This window comes from Hermetia illucens, chromosome 4 (genome assembly GCF_905115235.1).
Source record: "Hermetia illucens chromosome 4, iHerIll2.2.curated.20191125, whole genome shotgun sequence".
NCBI classification, from domain to species: Eukaryota; Metazoa; Arthropoda; class Insecta; order Diptera; family Stratiomyidae; genus Hermetia; species Hermetia illucens.
In genome coordinates, this window is record NC_051852.1 from 145755407 (window position 1) to 145775155 (window position 19749).

Genomic DNA, 19749 nt, shown 5'->3' on the forward strand with positions numbered 1-19749 from the left:
ACTGACGCTTCGAAGATCTGCATCTACGTTGCTAAGAATCATGGGACTCAGACCTTCCCGTATTTCTGCGTTCTACATCCATACTTCTCACCAGCCCACTAATTTTTCGCAAGAAAACCTCGACTGGAATCATTTCAGCAGCACTTTTGGATGTGATGTTGTTTTAAAAGTGCTGCAGACTCTCGGACCCAACAGATTGGATTATCATCTGCTTACCCGATTTTCCGAGTTTTGGAGATCCGTTTGAGGAAATACCGACGGCAGGCTAAACCCCCCCCCCCCCCCCAAAGACAATATCAATGTCGTCGAAAGGTTCAACTCCCAGAAATAATAGAGGCTGACTCTTAAGTTCGACGTTTAGAAATGGAAAATTCTGCTTTGAACAAAAGTGGTTTCTAATTTTCCGGTTCTGTCACAATTGCTCATTCGTTAGAAGTTGTGACGTATACGATCCAGATAATAGTTTATTTGTTTTTTCCCCCTTTCATCTTTTACTTTTTGTGCGAGCGCTAGAATAATTTGATCGAAAAAGTCTCAGAAAGGTCCACTATGACCATTAAATCCTACATTAACTTTAAGCAAAGGTTCTGGATACGTTTTTTTGTTCTAATGCCGTGAAGCTGCAATAGCACGATTTCCGGAAAACGGTTCGTAGCATCAACAATTTAGTGTCTGAGTATCAGTAAGACGTCACTGTTGACCGAGAGGCACTTGGATAAGGCACTAACCAAGGATTTGGTGTGAGTACGGGAACTTCTGGTAAAAACTATCGACGGTCACGTCCCGGGCATTCTCCTCATTACCGTTGTCACTGTAGTCGGTTAGCTGAGATAGTCCAACTCCATTGAACTCAGCCGTCCTCTGCGAATTACAAGGCCATCTTAGGAATCCTTTTACCCGTTGTCCACGTACTCATGAAATTGCTGATCACTTAAACTCGTACTACATTTCTTAGGAGAATAAGGGAATAGAAATGCCGCGCCGAATTTAAAAGCTGTGGCTGGAGTAACATTAGAAGGATCGGGGCGAACGGATCACGCGGTACGTTCGCGATCGAACCAATCTTTATATTATTTGCGGAATTTCAGTTTTTCGTTCGTTGTTTAGTTAGGTGGCTACTTTAGATTAGCGCCTGTAGTTGACCATATCCAACCCGGGTGGTAATTTTGGCCAACCTTGCTTTAAATTTCAGTTATCCCCTCATTTCAATCGTGTATACCCCTGGGACAAAGTGATTTCAACGATTCTCTAATGAAGACTCCAATCCTTCTATAACAATATCATAGGGAAATTCCAAGAGAGTCCAGGAATGGACGACCCATGATAGACTAGATATTCGTAGCGAAAGTCATGTCGTCGATTTGAGCCTAAAGTGCGGGAATGAATTTACCTCCATTGCCTTCTAAAAATTTCTGGATTGCAGAAAATTACCCACCTTAATAAACCTATTCGAATAGTCGTATTTTTGGAGGACGAAAGCATGCCAAATCCAAAAGAGACATTTTTTAGTTAAGAATTAGAGACCAAGAACATCAGCTCACGAGCTAATGAAGAAAAGACCATGTTGATTAAAAGAGGGGCGAAGACGGCTACGGTTTCTTACCAGGGCAGAGGCAACTCTTCAGGCGCTGCCTCACCTCTGCCCTAGGAACAGCGTGACCGAAGCGGCTCGCAGATGTTATGCTCCCTTTTATAATTCGCAAAACCCGACAAGGGTGCAAATTATATTCTACGTAAATCCGCCTACAGTTCAGACCAAAAGCTTGGCCGAAGCTAAACAATTTCTCTGTTTTTAGGGATTGGGGAGTCCTAAGCCTGCATCGGCTTGATGCCGGACTTTATTATGCTGACGATCTGAACTAGATAAACAAGTCGAGAAACCGGAAGCTTCACCCTTCATGTATAAAGGAGGGATGAGCGTATGACAGTTATACGTGTACATAGTAAAATATTCAACTGTGCGTTATCTTCTAGAGATCCATTTATACAAAGCGGTGGGGTTTAATTTTCGACCGTGTCCCTGCAGGGATAGAGCGGAGGAAAAAAAGAAAGGAACACGGATATGAAGGAAGAAGAGGGAGATCCTCCCGCTCAACCCTTGTTGAAAAATCGTAGTGGTCAATTCCAAAATTTTGTGGTGCAGCAATAGGGAATATTTCGACGTCATCATGGCAAAGCTGAATTTACTACCCCGCCCACGGGAAGAAAAGGGGAAACGAAAAGATGTAGGAGGAAGAAAGAGGTCCCTCCTCTATATCCCCGCTAAAACCCTGAAGCAGACACTACTTGTTAAAAAGTTATGGTGACCCGAAAAGCGGCTTTTTTCGTATCATTAATATGCTTATTTGAAGGGCAATCATCGTCGCTTTGTACAAAGGGGTTACCCAATTAGCTTGTTAATGATACGAAAATAGTCCCTTTTCGAGGTGCTATAACCTGTCTACGGATATAACCGCCAGAATTCTTGAACGATGCTAGAAAAGAAGAATCTTCTTCTTTTTCTGCATACCCTCTTTATCGCCACTATCTCGGAGGGTGGCGCTTACAAGTCAAACTTTACTTTACTTACTACTACTTACTTTTTGAGAGTGAATGGCCGCCCAAATTTTTAATGGGCTAGATAGGTAGGATTTTCTCCCATCTCTTGCATACTTTCCTCATTTACACTCCTTAACCAGGTAGGGTTGCAAATTCTAACTTTAGCATGATAATATCATTCTAAGCGGCCATAACTTTTTAAGAAGGTAAGTCCACGAGCTTCCATCGGGATTGAAGAAGGTGGACTTCTCACCTCCTTCTCCTTAAATTTCGCGCTCTCTTCGAGGATGGGGTTAAAAATGTAACCTTTGCCAAATATCTATTCTGAGCTTCAAGGAAGTTTTCTCTTTCCTTTTTTTGTTCAAGGGTAAAGTACGAGGAAATAGCTTTCCGAAGAACCAAGGTAGTACTGGGAGGATTCCGTAGACACTAAAAGCAATTCCACATAAGGGATTTGTAACTGAAAAATATGAACGTGGCAATCGGAAGCCCTGATTTCGAGATTTTCCGCCATAAATGAATGGTCTTCTCTAGTTGGATAATTTATGCTTGATTATATGGTGGATGAACTAAAAATAAAAAATAGCAAAAACAATCAATACAGAGCAATAAATCTAAATACTTACAGCCTTTCCGTTTCAGCTGGTATCCGTTTTGGCACCTGTGTCAATCCACGATGTGAACAATCAACAGTTTGTCCATTACACGTACAAATCCTAGGACATCTCGTTGTTATCGCTGTTCCTGCCGATTCACTCAAATACCCTCCCCCAAAACTACTAATACCCCCACTACCACCACCGGCTATATGTATTCCAACGCCACTACCATACGGTTCCGCTAAAACAGATAACGGTCCCCGAAAAGATACTATTGCCAATGCTGAAATCAGGAATGTGGTGGCAGCCCGAACCACCCCATTTAATGGGGCTACTGGTCGCGACATATTTCACATAAATAAAACCGAAAGTGAAAACCGCCCGCAACGTAAATTTCCCAGAACAAAAGAAAACCCGAAAAAAATATTGGATACGTAACAAAGCAGACACCGGAAAGAGCGCGAACCCGATTTCACTGAGTTAACCCTCTCACTAGTATCTTTGGTTCGATTGGCCGTGCTCGGGAGGAAGGGGGATGTAGCTGCTTGAATAGCTTCTGCCGAAATGGGGATTTTATCGATGGCCAGAAACGTTCGAAATTGGTGGTTTAGCAGCAAGTATGTTTTTGGCGTTTGGAAACTTTTATAAAAAACACAGAAAAATTGCTACAAAAATGCAATCACTCTGGCACTATGCAACTGTGGTGCAACCGTTGCCACCCCCGGGAACTGCTTCCTTGGCAAAAAGGGGGAGTAAAACAAAAGCACTTTTGCGTTTTTATTTTTCATGAACAGATGCACACAAATTACACAGCCACTCTCGACTTAGCCTCTCACACTATTTTTTGTATCCTTTCCTTTTGCGGTGATTTGCATGCTCTGCATTCGTACTTGCACTAATTCAATTGCACTTTAAAGTGTCGTTTAAACTTTTTCATCCCTGGCTTGGTTTTTATGCCGTTCGTTCCACTTCGCGGTTCACTGAATATAGGGCGTTGCGTACGCTTACATCATGAGGTTCGTCGTGGAATTGTTACTTTCAATTTTGACTTAGATGCACTAATCAAAAGGGACCCTAGTTGGAGTTGCGACTGTTTCAGGCACTTGACCAGTGTTTCACCGATAGAAGTGTTCCTGGCTGTTGCTTTTCGCTTGGTTTGTTGATTGTAAAGGGATGTAGGAGCATCTGAAAGAAAAATAAAATTATAGAGCGGTTTTTATGGGTGAACAGCTTCAAAAAATATCTATATATATATTTGTGGATGGTTAGAATTCCACAGGAAGTGAGGGTTCAATAAAATTAGGAACAGTCCAAAATTCGAGTATAAAGGTTTTGTGTTCATCTCACACATCCACATTTTCCCATTCATATACGGCTAAAAACCCGAAATATTGTTTCATATTTTTTTTCAAACTACAAGATATACGTACGTATTACAGACGTAGATATTATACTCACCCTAAACAGACAAATATTGCATATTACCGAATACTCAACACAGGGGCTCGGAGCACCAATATCGGTGTCTTTTGGGGGTGAGCAAGCGGGCTCCCGGACATCGATATCCGTCGACCGTGGTGGTGAACAATTTGGCCACCGTGGAATATAATGCTACAAGTGATTTGGATCTGAAGAAGAAGGTCTTCAAGCGAAGTACGACTTTACTGAGAACACCGGTAACAAGACCAAATGGAGATGAACTGAAGGCAGATCTTTGGATGACAAAAACCGTGATAACACCCACCGCATATGCTCAAGATGCGCGACAGTAGGCGGTACTCCAAGATCAAGAAAGAGACACATTCAAAAGAAGCTCGTCAACTATGAGGTCTCCACCAATATCAAAGATGGTAAAAGATAAGGTACAGAGGTCAGTAAAGGCCAAAAGTGAAGTAGCGTTTAAAAGGAGTAACCCTGCTACGGCTAACAGGGAACAGAGTCCCGATCCGTAGAAATTACCCTTCACCCAGCTTGGGGCACAAATAGTTGAACTGTCTGAGTTTATCAAGGACAAGTATAGCGTGCAACAAGCCATAAAGAATATGGCGAGGGCTATGAGAATCCTTTATAATAGATCGCAGATGGAGGAAAACAATACGAAGGATACGCCGAGCCGTGGTGCGCCAACAGTGTCACAAGCGACCCAAGGAAAACCTAACCGCACTGCCCTCAAGTCACGGCGAAATAAGCGAGTACCCGAAAAGAAGGGGATCCTCTAAATAGTCAGCAGCCGCCTAAGAAAAAAAGGCGGACAGACAATTTTGAAAACCAGCACTAAAAGTTCAGAAGGAGGAAAGCATTGTGCGAATGTTTGAAAGTCAGTCGGCGTTGTGAAGCTCAAGACGAACGAAAATGATGGATAGACTAAAGTTACCAGGAAAAAGCGAAATTAATAGCAAAAGTGCGAATTCTTCCAGAGGCTATTGTCATCTCCAGTAATGGCAATCTGTCCTACTCGGAGGTGCTCAGAAAGGTCAAAGGTGATCCCGACTTAAAAGTTCTGAGCGGAAATGTGAACAGAATCCGAAGAACCAGAAGGGGGATCTCATGTTCGAGCTGAAAAGATCCAGCGTAGGAAAAATTGATGATGACTTTCGCACTCAAGTCAAAAACTCAGTTGGGGAGAATGCCACAGTGTGTGCCCAAAAACATGAGATCTACATTCAATGCAACGATCTCGATGAAGTAAAATCGAAAGAGAAATTTCCTCCTTCAGAGTAATTCAAATTGGAAGAACTTGCCGAGGAGTCTGTTGTGGCTTTACGAAAAGCCTATGGCGGTATTCAAACGGCCACAATACGAGTACCAGTGGAGGTAGCGCGGATGTTGTTGTCGGCTGGGAAAGTTCGGATTGGATGGGTCGTCTGCCTTTTAAGAGAACAAACTTCACTAAAGAGGTGCTTAAATGCCTCAGGTTTGGGCACTTCGCAAAGGTATGCACCAGCGGCATTAATCGGTTCGATCAAAGCAGAAGGTGTGGGGAGAAAGGTTACATTGCCAGGGAGTGCAATAGGAACCCGAAATTCCTATTTTGGAAAGTGAAAGAGGGGCAGGATAAGCGGCCTATTGCCGGAAGTGGTAAATGTCCAGAGATGTTTATTCAAATAAACTTCAATCATTGCAGGGTCGATCAGTATTTAATTTTGAATTTGATATGGAAGTCGCCATCATAAGTGAACCGTATGGAACCGTTTATAGGTCACAGATGCGACTGATGGAGCAGCGATAAGGGATTGCGGTTGACAGGCCATACAATGTATTGGAAGTCAGGCAACCAACGGTTTTTTTGTTGTCGAAAATAAGGGATGTACTATATACGTATACAGCTGCTACGCCTCACCAAGTTTGATACTGTCTGAATTCGAGGAAATGCTTGGTAATCTTGTTCTTGACACAAGGGGAGGAAGTCAAAAGGTTTCGGCCCTAGAGTGAGGCAGCAGAGAATCAAATGCAAGGAGGCGCAGTTTATTAGAAGCTTTTACGCAGACGGGCATAGTTTTGGCTAAGGAAAATGCTGTAAAAACTTTTCAGAAAGGGGGGTGAGGTTCGGTTGTAGAGCTGACTTTTGTCACTGCACTGGCGCGTGGTATATCCTAGTTCGCCAACGAACGCTACACCCACAGCCACTACCAGGCAATCTTCTTGGAGACATGTGTTCAACCACAGGGCGAAGACCCATCAGGCCTGAAACTCGGAAAAACTTCAGGCAGGTCTGCAAAAGCTTTGGATGAGCAGACCGTTATAGAGGTGTGTTTAGATCAACCTGACATAGCAGGCACCTCTACGGAAAGAGCCGTGCATGTGGCCTAATCCATCTCCAAAGCATGTAATTCGACCATGCCTAGGAGGTTGCCATTGCCCTACTGGTGGAATGGTGAACCGGCCAGCATTCGATCAGACTGCCACGAAGCCAGAAAGCGCCTCAAAGGGCGATAGGTAGAATCGATCAGGGGCAAAAAGAGTACGCTTTAAGACAGTCTGCAAAAACACACAAGCTTGCCATCCAGCGAAACAAACTTTAAAGCTTTAAAGAGCTCTGCGCAGTAGCGGACATGGGGGAGTGCTTATAGAATCGTGTCCCATCCTTTTACTGAAACCGGCACCGACACTTTCGAGTCACCTTAAGCTTGCCGTAAAATCCAGGCGGGACATGTTCGCTGGGTGGTTCGAGGCGTCCATGTCCTCCAGGTGAACCATTCTCATATAGGCCCATATGCCTTTTGGACACTGTGGGGAAAGTGTTAGAGCGTTATTATAGATTACTCCCTGTTCTTGAGAGTAAGGCAGCCCAAGGCAGATCGGCAGTATGGGTTCCGTAACTGGTTTAGCGGAAGATACATTCCACGGAAAGGGTAGTACCAGCAAATATTGCGTGGTAGTAACCCTGGACGTAAAAAATGCATTCAATTCGGCGGTCTGACACGGAAGGCAGACCCCAGGAGTACGTTGTTTTCGCAGGTGTCCCGCAGAGCTCTGCATACAACGATATACTTAATCTTTGCCTTCCGGATGAAGCCACGGTGGTGGATTACGCTAACGACATAGCGCTGGTTGTTGTCACTTATTATCTCGAAGATGCTGAGTCATACTCAGGCGAGGCAATTAGTGCTAAGAGGGTAGCTTTGTACTGATGAAGGGGGTAAGTTGCAACCGAAATATATATCTACACTGAAAAATAAAATTGTAGTTTGGAGTAAGCTACTGGTCTATCAATTAGTGCTGTTAAAAGAAGACGTCCTCATCACTAAGCGCCGGAAGAGAAATTACGCCTGCATTAGAATCGGAAATCATATCATTACTTCCAAGCTAGCTATCAAATACTAGAGGGTCGTGATAGACAGTAAGCTCAGTATAGGCAACACCTGCAGTATGTTGGCGACAAATCATCCACTGCAAGTATGGCCCTGGCAAGGAAGATTCCGAACGTGGGAGGGCCACGGTACACCTTAAGGTTTCTTATAGCCAAGGCGGTGAACTCAACCATGCTCTTTCTATGCGACCCCAGTTTGGAGGGAGGTGTTGCGGATATCAGTTAACGCTAACAAACTGAGTGCAATCTGCAAGATGACAGCCCTGATGCTCTGCTTTCAGGACTGTCTCAAATGAGATAACATCTCTGGAATGATGCCGGCTGACATCTTGGCAGCTGAGGTGGCGAACATATACAAAGCGAAGCCAATCTCTCCCTTATCGCAGACGAAGAGCGCAGAGGAGAAGAGATCGATAAATAGATGGCCAGAGTAGTGGAAACGCTCGGGAAAGGGTCGGTGGACTTACATTATCATTACATCATTACTGATCTCATCCATCAAGGACTGGTTGGGGAGACGAGACGGTAAGATTAATTATAATCTCACCCAGTTTCTCACGGGCCACGGAGGATATTGCTAATATCTGTACAGGTTTAAATTGGAGACCTCACCCGCCTGTCCAAATTGCGGTCCCAGAGGACCCAGAAGGAGGAATATAGAGGAAACCCTAGGAGAGATGCTGGTATCAGAAAATCTGGTAGCACGTCAGGAGGATTGGGATGCGGTCAACTTTACGATCGCATCTATCCAGTAAAAACTGCGAAAGGCAGAGAGGAGGAGAAAAGCGCGGTCACATACGCCACGTGTAGAAGAATATAATACCTTATGGTGGATCCGCGAGGCAGGGAGGCAGTCGGGGGTGGTTTTAGTAGATAAAACTCCCACACACGCATGCGTCCAGATCAGTGTCTTTTGAAGATTTTCACTCCGTCAACAAAAAAGAAACAAAAAGAAAAGACATACAGACAGACGGACAGACAGACATCGACTCGATTCTAATAAAGTTTTGTTTCACATAAAACCTTAAAAAAGCCTTGAATTAGACTGTAGGTGTAACAACTGTAAACTTTTCAGGGTCCAATGTTACACAATTGCCTGTGTAAACAATTACCTACGTAAATCATTCCATTTAATTTCACGAAATCATAAACATCACAACTAATCAAGCCTAACTGCGATAAAATTCTCTTCCATTCCAATGCCATCTAATTCAAACGTAGGTTTTTTCTCAAATTTCCATTTGTAAACTTAATTAAACTTAATGCCATTTTATAAAAGCAAATTCATTTGGAAACATCCGCAAATAAAAAACACATTTTTATAGACTTTCTCGTGCACTTCTGGCCAGAATACGGCAAGCAGATATCTCTGTCACGGGCACAACGAGCGACTATATAGGAAAAGATATTTTCCAGAATTCATCATCCCACATTCATATAAAATGGGACGAGGGGGATCCGTTCCCGAGCGTAGTTAACTCAATTGGCCATAAATTTTCCAATGTAAAAACATTTCAAAAAGAGGACGCGCACCATCATCATGTAAAATGATTGTGTGTGCCCGGAAAAGTAACAAAACAGTGAGGATCGTTAAGGCAGTTCTTTTGAATTAAGAATCCATTAAATTTGATAATATTCTTCCATTTGTTGGAATTTTAACCTATGCCACTTTCCTTGCTTTCTCTAATTGGCTCTTGCTGAACTTAGTCTGGCTCTGGCGCTTGAATAGAAACTGGGCATGGAACCATTCAAGCATAAATTCAAATGAAAATCTCATTTCTGTGAACGCAGAATTATAATGCCAATTTTCAGACTAAAGTTATGAAATATCTGAAATAATTCTGCACATCTTTTACAGACGCTTGTTTGTGTCTTCAAAAATGGCACCAAGTTGACCTAAATGTTTCAACTAAGCTGTTCATCTGCACTCTTGTAGATACGGCAGAAAACTGATAAAGGGGTATTGAATCTGAACACACAATACTAACGTTTGCGATACATTTTGAACGAGATGAGTGTATCTCGAAAGTCAAATTCAGATTTAACTATATTGAACCCTCCTAACAAAGCTCAGACTTACTATGCATGTATCTATTAAAGACAGATTTGTTCAAATAGCCATTTCCTATCCTAGACCGCATCTGTCTATCTTTAGCTGCTAATATCCGTTAGATTCAACCAGAAAAATGATAGATGGAATCCTACGCTTCCCCATCCATACTAGGAAAACGTCTGCAAGATATACACATCCATTTATTTCCCATTTTGTCCACTGGAAGCACAGCACACCACGCATAGGAACTTTCCTTGTCAAAATGAAATTAATTACCGCCGGCCGAGCGTTTCACGGAATAGATACATTCATATTTTACATACCTTTGCCAGCTTCTCGGTCTAGACCGTTGAGAAATGGAAAATGATTTAATGGACGAATTCTTTATTAGCCCGCGGGATGTCTATTTCTGTGTAAAGAATATACATTTCTTCTTCTCATTTTTAATGACATCATAATTTACTAACTCAATTAGAGAGACTCTTAGATATCCCATAAACAATTGAAAAATGGGCTGGTCCCGGGAGGCTGCGAAAAGGGTGGATTTTATTATGTCAGAAGTGAATAATTTGGTAAATTAGGAAAACACAGTAAAAGGGTATTGATGGAGATGATGGTCACGATTAGTGACTATGCTGGGAATTTCAAAGCAAATCTGGGGAATTAGTATTGAATGTTCTGAAGAGTGATTTATGCGTTTTTCTTTCATATTCTATTTCTGGAATCTCTTTGGTGTTTTCTAGGATCTCATCTATTCCATTTTGTTATGGGTAGGGAATCTATGATAAGTAGATATCAGTCGCCGCCCCGAGGAGCTCAATTAGCGCTGCGGTGTGCCATTTTGATGTCACTATTTATTTTTGTTGGTGGAAATCTTCAAAACACTCTGGCTTGGACGCGCCAGGGTGTGGGATTTTTACCCACTGAAACCACCCCGTCTCCACAGTGAGTTGATCGCATTCCAATCTTCTACGATGTTAGTATTCTCCTCACCAGAGTTTCCGGTACCATTGCTTCACCTAAAGTTTCCTCTAGGTTTTTCCTCTCGTCCGTGAATATCGAGCAATGGAAAAACTTGTGCTCCAAGTCCTCGGGGACTTCCTCGCAATTTGGACAATTGGAGGAATTAACCAATTTGAACGAAACGAAGAAGAAGAAGAAGAACCTGTTTGTTCACCAGCCCTTTCCCGAGTGGTCCCAACGCTCATAGCATCTATTTACAGATCTCGCCCTTTCGGTGCTCTTCTTCTGCGACAAAAGAGATTCTGACTTCAGGTTGTATATATTCGTCATCTCACAAAAGATCACACCCTTAGAGCTGTCCTGCTATAGACCGCACTCAATTTATGAGCATTACATGACATGTAAAATGCCTTTTTTCAAATAGGGGTGGCATAAAGCAAGATCGTGCTCATCACCCTGGCAATAAGTTTTCTACAAGTATACTGTGGCCCTCCCGCGTTCGGCATTATTCTTGCCAGAGACATACTCTCTGTGGACCAATTGTCACAAGCATATCGCACGTGTTGTTTAAAACTTAACTTAATATCTATTATCATTTCTTAGTATTTAATGGTCGGCTTAGAAGTGATGATGTGATTGCTGATTCTTATTTGGACGTAATTGTGTGTGATGAGGACCGCTTCCGTTCGTTCCTTCGCAAGTGCCAGTCCAGCGCTTTCTAACCAGACCTTAGCTCAGCATCATCTAGTTGCTTTGCGACTACAACCAATGCTATATCATCAGCATAACCCATCACGGTGGCCTCCTCCGGAACCGGAAGGTTAAGTACATCGTTGTGCATGATGTTCCACACTAGTGAGCCAAGTACGGAGCCTTGTGGGATACCCACGAAGACATGTACTCCTTGGGTCCATCATCGGTGTGATACCAGAGCGTCTGTTCTCGCAGATTCATTGAAAATAGCTGCAAGATAGGTGGGAATACCAATCGTGGTCAGCCACTTCCGTATAAGGTCCCAATTGGTCGAATTAAATGCATTCTTCACGTCCAGGGTCACAACCACGTAATATTTGCTGGTACTGCCGCTTCCGTGAATTGCATTTTCGGTCAAGCTAGTAACGATTTTGATGGCATCAATGGTTGATCTGGCTTTACGGAACTTATACTGCCGATCTGAAAGGCCTCCCTGGCCCTCGACGAACGGGAGTAATCTGGCGTAAAATACTCGCTCCAAAATTAGTGTCTTGACGATATATGGGTTTATAAGTGAATGGTACACCTGCCGCTTATGCTGTAGGGAATATCCCCTCAGTTATGTACGCTTCGAACATGTCTGGAATGGATTTTACGGCGAGCTTAAGTGCTCTATTTGATATGCCGTGCAGACCCGGAGTTTTGTTGTCACCTATTATTTTTTGTCTTTGCAGGCTACCTTGTAAACATGCTCATTTTGTGCCTGATCACCCCTACTGATCACTCTGAGCTGTTCGTCTGGCTCGGTGGCAGGCTGATCGTAGGCTGGCCAATTCACAATTCTATCAGTGGTTGGGCCTTCTACTAGGGAATGAGCACCTCGTAAGCATGGACGCGTTATATATTGTGTGACATAGATAGCTCTCTTGATAGGATCGCCTACCTTAGCAGGCTGGTCTAGCCACACTTCCAAGAAGCTTTCCTCGTCCAATGACCAGCGTAATGACCTTCTCGGCCTTAGGTATCTTGTTTCCTTGGTATGTGGCTCCCTCTTCAGCACAAAAATGATTGCCTGATGGTCGTTATATCGACAATTACCTTTGAACTTCGTCCTTTTGCATCAAGAAAAAGGTTGTCTAACATGTCTTCAAATTGGGTGGGGCGTAGCAGCTGTACACGTTCACACCGCTTTTGCCCACAACCAGTAAGTAAGTAAGTCCTGAGCGACCCTGCAATGATTGAGGTTTATTTGAATAAAACTCATTTTTTTATTACTGTCAACGCCTTCCTGAATTCCGGGCATTTACCACTTCCGGCAATATGTCGGTTAACTCGTCCTACCTTTCCTTCGGACAATAGACATTTCGGGTCCCTATTGCACTTCTTAGCAATATGTCCTTTCCTCCCACACCTCCACAGGCAATATACCGGTTATCCCTTCCTACCTTTCCTCGTGAAAGTGGCAGTAATTCCGAACGCAGTTGGGCGCATCTGGTCCAAAAGCTCTCGCAATCGGGATTTGTTATAGAAGAAAAAAATCTTCCTTTATTTATAAATGGTGAGCCCTCGCTATTTGTAGTTAGTAGTGTAATTCGATTCTTCACAGTCGCCACCGGGACCCGGACTGAATCCACCCAGGAACTGTCAAGTGAAAAGTCAGGTCTGACCTATCTGTCCGTCCGTTCATTTTCCTCTATGGTCCTATGGCCGCGAGCCTACAGGAGGGCGACTTAGTGCGTGTCACTCAGACTGTATAGCGCGATATTGCATTGCCTCACCTACCTGGAGGGTACCGCCACTAAGTACAAAGCCTTAATGGTCAGAATGATTATTTTATGATTGACGTTCGGATCATGCCCCAGCAGTTCTCCAGTGTCGCCAGTACCTTGGAATAAAATACCCCGGCCAATCCCGGAAGGCTGTACGATGTGCCTACACCGTGCATATCCGAGAAAACTCTCGGGCCGAATCTACAGATTATTTTTGATCCGTCCGCGAAAAATACTGCGTCCTAACCTTGCAACACACCGCTGGTCGGAGTCCGCCCGGGTCGCATCCTATCGGCGATATAATTTCTTGTTATTATCAGTGATGTGCTTTATGCTGCCTTGTTCGGAGGACGATGACATCTTTCCTAAAATTCCCCGACTGTGCTGATGTCATTTGTTTGCTTTTTCACTGTTCTTACCGGGTCATGGACCTTGTCCAAATGGCTCTATATTGGGAAGGAGGCGCAAGTAGAGTTGGACTGAAAGTGAACACCAACAAAACCAAGGCTCTCAGTCTGACAGGTCATCGCACTCTCCCTATATGTATCAATGGCCAGAGCATCGAAGGCGTTGGTCAATTTGTATATCTGAGAAGCGTGGTTTCTGCCGACGGTTGCACCAAACTAAATATTGCTCAACACATTAACAGCGCTAAATCCGCTTTCGCTGGCCTTTCTCAAATCTGAAAATGCAATTATCTCAACACCAAGTTCAAGTGGAGAGTGTCCTGTGCTAGGGATCTTTCTGTGTTGTTATATGGGAGTAGCACATGGAAAGTAAACTCCACTATTACCCAAAAGATCCAGGCTTTCGTCAACACCTGTCTCCGGAGTAGGTGAATTCTTGAAAGGCTTAATTAGGGCGATCAGACACGTGTCTGCAAGGGGACTCATCTAAGGTGGCAATAGGCCACGAAGCTTTACAAGGGGTATACTGGCACCATGGGAACCGGGATAGCCCTTGAATTCACATGTCTCAGGAGAATTCCTGTCATGTGCGCTCAGCTCGGTTATAACGGTTGGCCCTCTAGTTGGAATATCATAGGGATTGTGGTTACATTTAAGCGAACAGAGACCTTCGGTTCTTGGCGTGATTTTGCGTTTGAACACGTGTGCGTACATCTTAGTTCGGTAGAGATTTAGGTAGGTCTTGAATCAACCAGTATCAGTCTGTGTCTTAAGAACACCATGGGGTTAAATCAACTCGACAGATACTCACGTAAAAGCATAGAGACGTAGCTGTACTATCCGCCGCCTTTGGCAAGCGTCCTCAAATTAGCAAAAAGTCTCCAAACTTCACAGGCAGAAAATGGTTTAAATAGACTTTGGTCGACAATATGTCCATTAGGCCTAAAATATGAGGTCTGAAGGTGCAGAATCATGGCTCCCTACATTTCCTCAACCTTCCTACCGGTAGCTTGATAGCAAATTGCTTGCTTTTATCCTGACATTTGGGGAAGCTTGGCTTTATGAAGGCACCATCATTAGGCATAGGGATAAAGTAAGTCCCGTGTATATTGCTTCTATGGATATATTGCTGTGTGACGAGTAGGCTCCTCGAGAACTCAGAGAGGAAAGTGAAGATCCCTTTCTCAATCTTCTTTAAGTAACTAAAACTTTACACAGACTCAGTTCAGATATTGTTAGCTCAGCATCTTCACGAGCTCTTATCCAGCTTGCAAATAGCGCCTAAAATTAAACTAAATTTTCACAATTTGTGTATTGTGGCTACCGATATTTATGTGACTGTATTTCTTGGGATCTTTAACGGTCATTTGGGTTTTAAACTTTTACACCGGAGCCGATATCTTCCTAGGGATAAAAGCACTTGCGACTATCAAGTTCTCATTGTCCCATAATTTGTTCGAGCCAAATTTATGTTATCTAAATTGATAACAATTTCCTTGGAATCCTTGAACATAGTAAAACGAATAACCGGCCTTAGCATTAAACCGACTGCACAATTACATTCACCAGTTAAGTCTTTAGGATCTTTGGGTCCTTCTTTAAAAATATCAAAGGTCAATGGATTGTTGGCTTTCTCGCCTAGTTATTCTGAGGCTCGCTATTTCACAGATTAAATGTTTCGGAAGCTCTTGAATCCAAATCCCCTTAAGGCCCTCTATGAACAACTAATATTTTTAAAAATCGGGAGTAAAACGAAAATGTTCTAGCTCGTATCCTACATAGATATCATTTTCGTTTTCTTAAATTCATTTATTCATTTTATGATCAACTTGTATCTGTCTAAATAATTTCTTTTCCTATCCTAACATTCAGGTTAACCATTACTTCCGCATCCCCATGCCCCTAAGGCACTACCTTTTCCGCTTCTTAGCTCCCTAATCCTACTGCTACCCCTCCATTAACCTCAACCGACCAATTAATTAGCCATCAATATCCTTTCCAATCTAAACAGACATAAAACTTATCTCACATTAGTCTAGGGCTCATGACACTCAGTCAAAAAACGCTCCGATAACGACTAATCATTCCAGACAGCCTTCTGAATCATCACATAACAATTCCATCAAAAAGCGTCCCGGTCTACCAAAAATCCCTCGTACATCTCTTATTCAAAGCAACCTGCCATATAAGCGGAGCGATCCTTTCAATCTACAAACTTATTTAAACCCATCCGTAAGCGAGCAAGGAAAAAACCAAAAGCGAAAAATCCTTCATTGAGATAAAAGGTCCATAAAAAATGTCACCGGGATTAAGGTGAATCATTTTGGATAGAAAAAATACGGCTAAAAGGAGACAGCTATTAGGAGTGGTAACACAGAAGGAGGGTATCGATTCGGAGCAGGAAAGTGACTTTAAAAGTAAAGTTTATTTTGGAAAAAAGTTTATAAATTTTTGATAAGAAACAGTCGCGTAAGTTGAAATATACTTCTGGAGTGGAATGTTCGTTGAATATTATTCAAATTCATATTCCATTCTCTTTATTTCATATTTCTATCAAGGTACAAAGTACCTAAAATCGACATGCCCCTAGGTGGTTGCCACCTTGACATCTTTATGAGTAACTCTAATCCCAAATTAGTAGATACTTCCTGTCTCCGTCTCTGTCTAATACAAACACACATAACTAAGGTACACAGCGCTCCTGACACTCCCCTCTGTGCACCTTTGGTACCTATGAAATCTCGTTTTTCCGCTTGTTATCCCCAAACATTATACAAACAATGTAAACTGGGTCTTTGTCGCATTTTTCCTCTTGCCCGCCATAGTAGCGTAGTACTTTAGGGCAGGAAAGAAAAATAAAAAGGTGAACATCAGCGTAGTCATCCACCCTCTTCTTATCTTTATCTTTTGGTAGGTGAAGACGAAATAATATCTTATGTACAAGCGAAAGGGGGTTAAGATGGTAACCGGGGGCTGTTTTTTAGAAAACGAGCGGCGGCAAGAAAAACAAATACTTGATACTCACCTTCGTGGTTTTGTGATAACAAAAGGACTCCAGAGCTCGTTGTCTGTTATGTAGTGTCCATTGTGACGACCCAGTTCTAGCCCATTCTGGTGGAATGAAACCTGAAATGGAAGAGGAGTGAAGTTGTTAGAATTATGCTAATTATGTATGGAAGGTAATGTCTCAATAAATATTTCGGGGTTATATTTGGAAAGGTGGGAGCGACAGATTATTTTGTAAAGAACGAAGTCAGAAATAAGAAGTAACCTTGCAGGGAAATTACGCAAACTTGTCTGTCAGGAAGGTGATATTTACTACTTTCATAACTAATCAAAACTAGCGGTCAGATAGACTACCCGAAGTATCTGTAAGTTATCCGTTGACGTGAAGCCCCACAATAAGAAGCCACGTACTTACGTTGATTCCAAATGGTACAAACGTGGATTCAGAAAATGTGAGGTACTTGAAAATAGGTTATTCTGACTCCAAACTTCATCTTTGAATTGCCAAATGAAGATGACATCAAATTGTTAAAATATTGTTGCAGGCTCCGTTACCTCAGCCAGTAGAGCAAGAGGTTTTTGTACCTCAGATTCGTAAATTTGCGACCCACGTTGGGCGCCATTTCCCATTTTTAATAAAATCGTGTTAAACGGTTGTTTCAACTATGGCTGACAAAATATTTTTTTAGTTCAGGCTAAGCGTAAAGGTTCTGGTCGATCTAGTTTGCTCGCATATTAGAGTGGTATTACTGATAGCCTCTTTTAGACTAGTGGCATTTCAAGCTTCATCGCGATTGTTTTACTAAAAACTTTATATAACAATAACACAACCATTACTACCAGGAGCAAGAAGAGGAAAGGATGACGAAAAGGATACTATATAAATTCCTTTAGAAAAAAATATTGGACAACAATTTAGGCACCCATGCAGAAAGAGACTAGCTCCACTATAGGAGATCCGGGAGAGACAATTACAATGTAGGTGGCGAGCCAATTTTGTAAATAGATAGATATTTTTATGAAGGAAATTCTGAATGTCCTTATTTTACGCAGCTGGAAAATCGGTTGAGTACTTTTTTCATGACCCCGTTTAAAGGAAGCGTATTAGTCTAATAGGATTTCTACCAAATTTTCTAATATCATTTCCTATATTGTGATTTCCACCTTATTCACCTTATAACAACATTTTGAAGATTATGGGGTCTGCTTAAGTGTCCTCAGGCGAATGCACTTAAATTTTGCTCTGCTTGACAATCCAAAAAATTATAACAATAATGTCTAAGACGTGAGATGGGAGTATACTGATAAAAAGGACAATTGGTATTTTATTATTTTCATTAGATGATTTTAATTATTTTTGTTTCTTTTATTGAACCGCTAGCTGAGAAATAACCTCCGAGGTTCAATTAATTTGCTTGACGACGAAAGATAATTGAGAACCAAGCGATAGGACTAAGATCCTGTTAACAGCGCAGGAAACTCTAACAGGTTCTTTCTTTTGAAGTGAGGATTTCCACAAAATTATTTTATTTTTTGTATTTTCTTCGGAAACAGATCTAGGGTGATATTACCCTTTTCGAATATATTACTTTGCGAAGCTTGGGATATTTTCACCATCCCTTCCCATCTATGATTCTATGGATAGTAGCGCACCAGTTACATTGATGCGTCGCCGTTAAAGGTCCCCGGGAATGTGCTCCAGCTCTCTAGGTTTATGAGAATTTGAAAGCCTTCATTTATTGTTCTAAACTACGCAGCTTCAACGCGATCCACTCATCAGAGGACATTAAATTCAACGTCGGCGTCAGCCCCTCATCTTCCCCACCAAATCCAGAGTCATTTGCCAAGGACCACGACTCGATGGAAGAGCAGCCAGCAGACGCCATTAAGTTCCTTCAAGTCCTCAAACTAAAGCAACATGAAGGACGCCATCTAGATCAGGAAGAAAAAATATTGGTGACAATATGAAATCCTGTCGAGCTCATCTCTTAACCTTAAATTCCCTCAAAATTTTGCCCGATGTTGCATGTTTTTACGGTCATACCCTTCTTATGCACATTAGAAAGGATATCAGATCCACGTATAGGTGGAAGTAATAACTCTGCCGAGTCTACAGGGACCAGTCAGAATAATCCTGCAGGTAAACAATCGAAGACAATAAAGTCCATCGGCTTTACTCCGCTTGAGGGCTCCATTCCATTACCACTTTCTGTACTTTCCACTCTTAAACTATTTCATGCAATGATATTTTTTTGCGATAGTCTATGATTATCAGCACTTTCTATTGTTGTTTTCAGCATCAACGAGAAGTAAATCATTGGACCTGATTTTATTAAGATTCGGCCTGTCGTACCGTGATAATACACGGCAAAAAGTTTAAGAATCAGTTGAATGGCAATTCACTACCTCCGGGTAGCATATGCTTCAATTTCATTATCATCAGATTCGAGCTGCCAAAACATAGACGAAAGACAATGTCCGTGACGAATCAAACCCGACATAGCGGGGTCGAGAGGCCCCTACCCACTATCTTGCCCAACACATCATGAAAGCTGCTTTTTGTGACTAATCTGGACATGGTATTCCATTATTCAAATTTCTGTTATTAAGTTCTCGTTGGTGTCGCCTACGAGAAAAAGGAGCTCTCGCCAGAGTCCCACTACATTTAGGCCTAGAATGTCAAGCCTTCTCACTCAAGGTGCAATAAATGAAAAGCCTGGAGTCCTCGGCACTAATGAGGAGGAGCCTGTGCAGGTTCCAGATACTATTCACAAACCGTATTCGAGAGTGACAGAACCTATCCTTGTGGTCAGTCCCCATCCGAGACTTTGTTAACATTTCAGTGGCAACAAAGTTCCCAAAATTTGGAGGTTACTAGCCCAGCAATTTAGTCCCCTTTTTAGTCGCCTTC

At 42.4% G+C, this 19749-nt stretch overlaps 1 protein-coding gene across 2 annotated transcripts in view; it reads right to left on the reverse strand.

The window, feature by feature from the left end:
- LOC119654308 (protein slit) overlaps positions 1 to 19749 on the reverse strand; it is a 364703-nt gene that overhangs the window by 228220 nt on the left and 116734 nt on the right. For both annotated transcript variants that reach the window (XM_038059629.1, XM_038059628.1), the window contains exons 2-3: positions 16858 to 16958; positions 3165 to 4322 (exon numbers count right to left, since the gene is read on the reverse strand). In XM_038059629.1, coding sequence (XP_037915557.1) covers positions 3165 to 3484 — 320 coding nt within the window. In that variant the 5' untranslated portion in view covers positions 3485 to 4322; positions 16858 to 16958. The remainder of the gene's footprint in view (positions 1 to 3164; positions 4323 to 16857; positions 16959 to 19749) is intronic.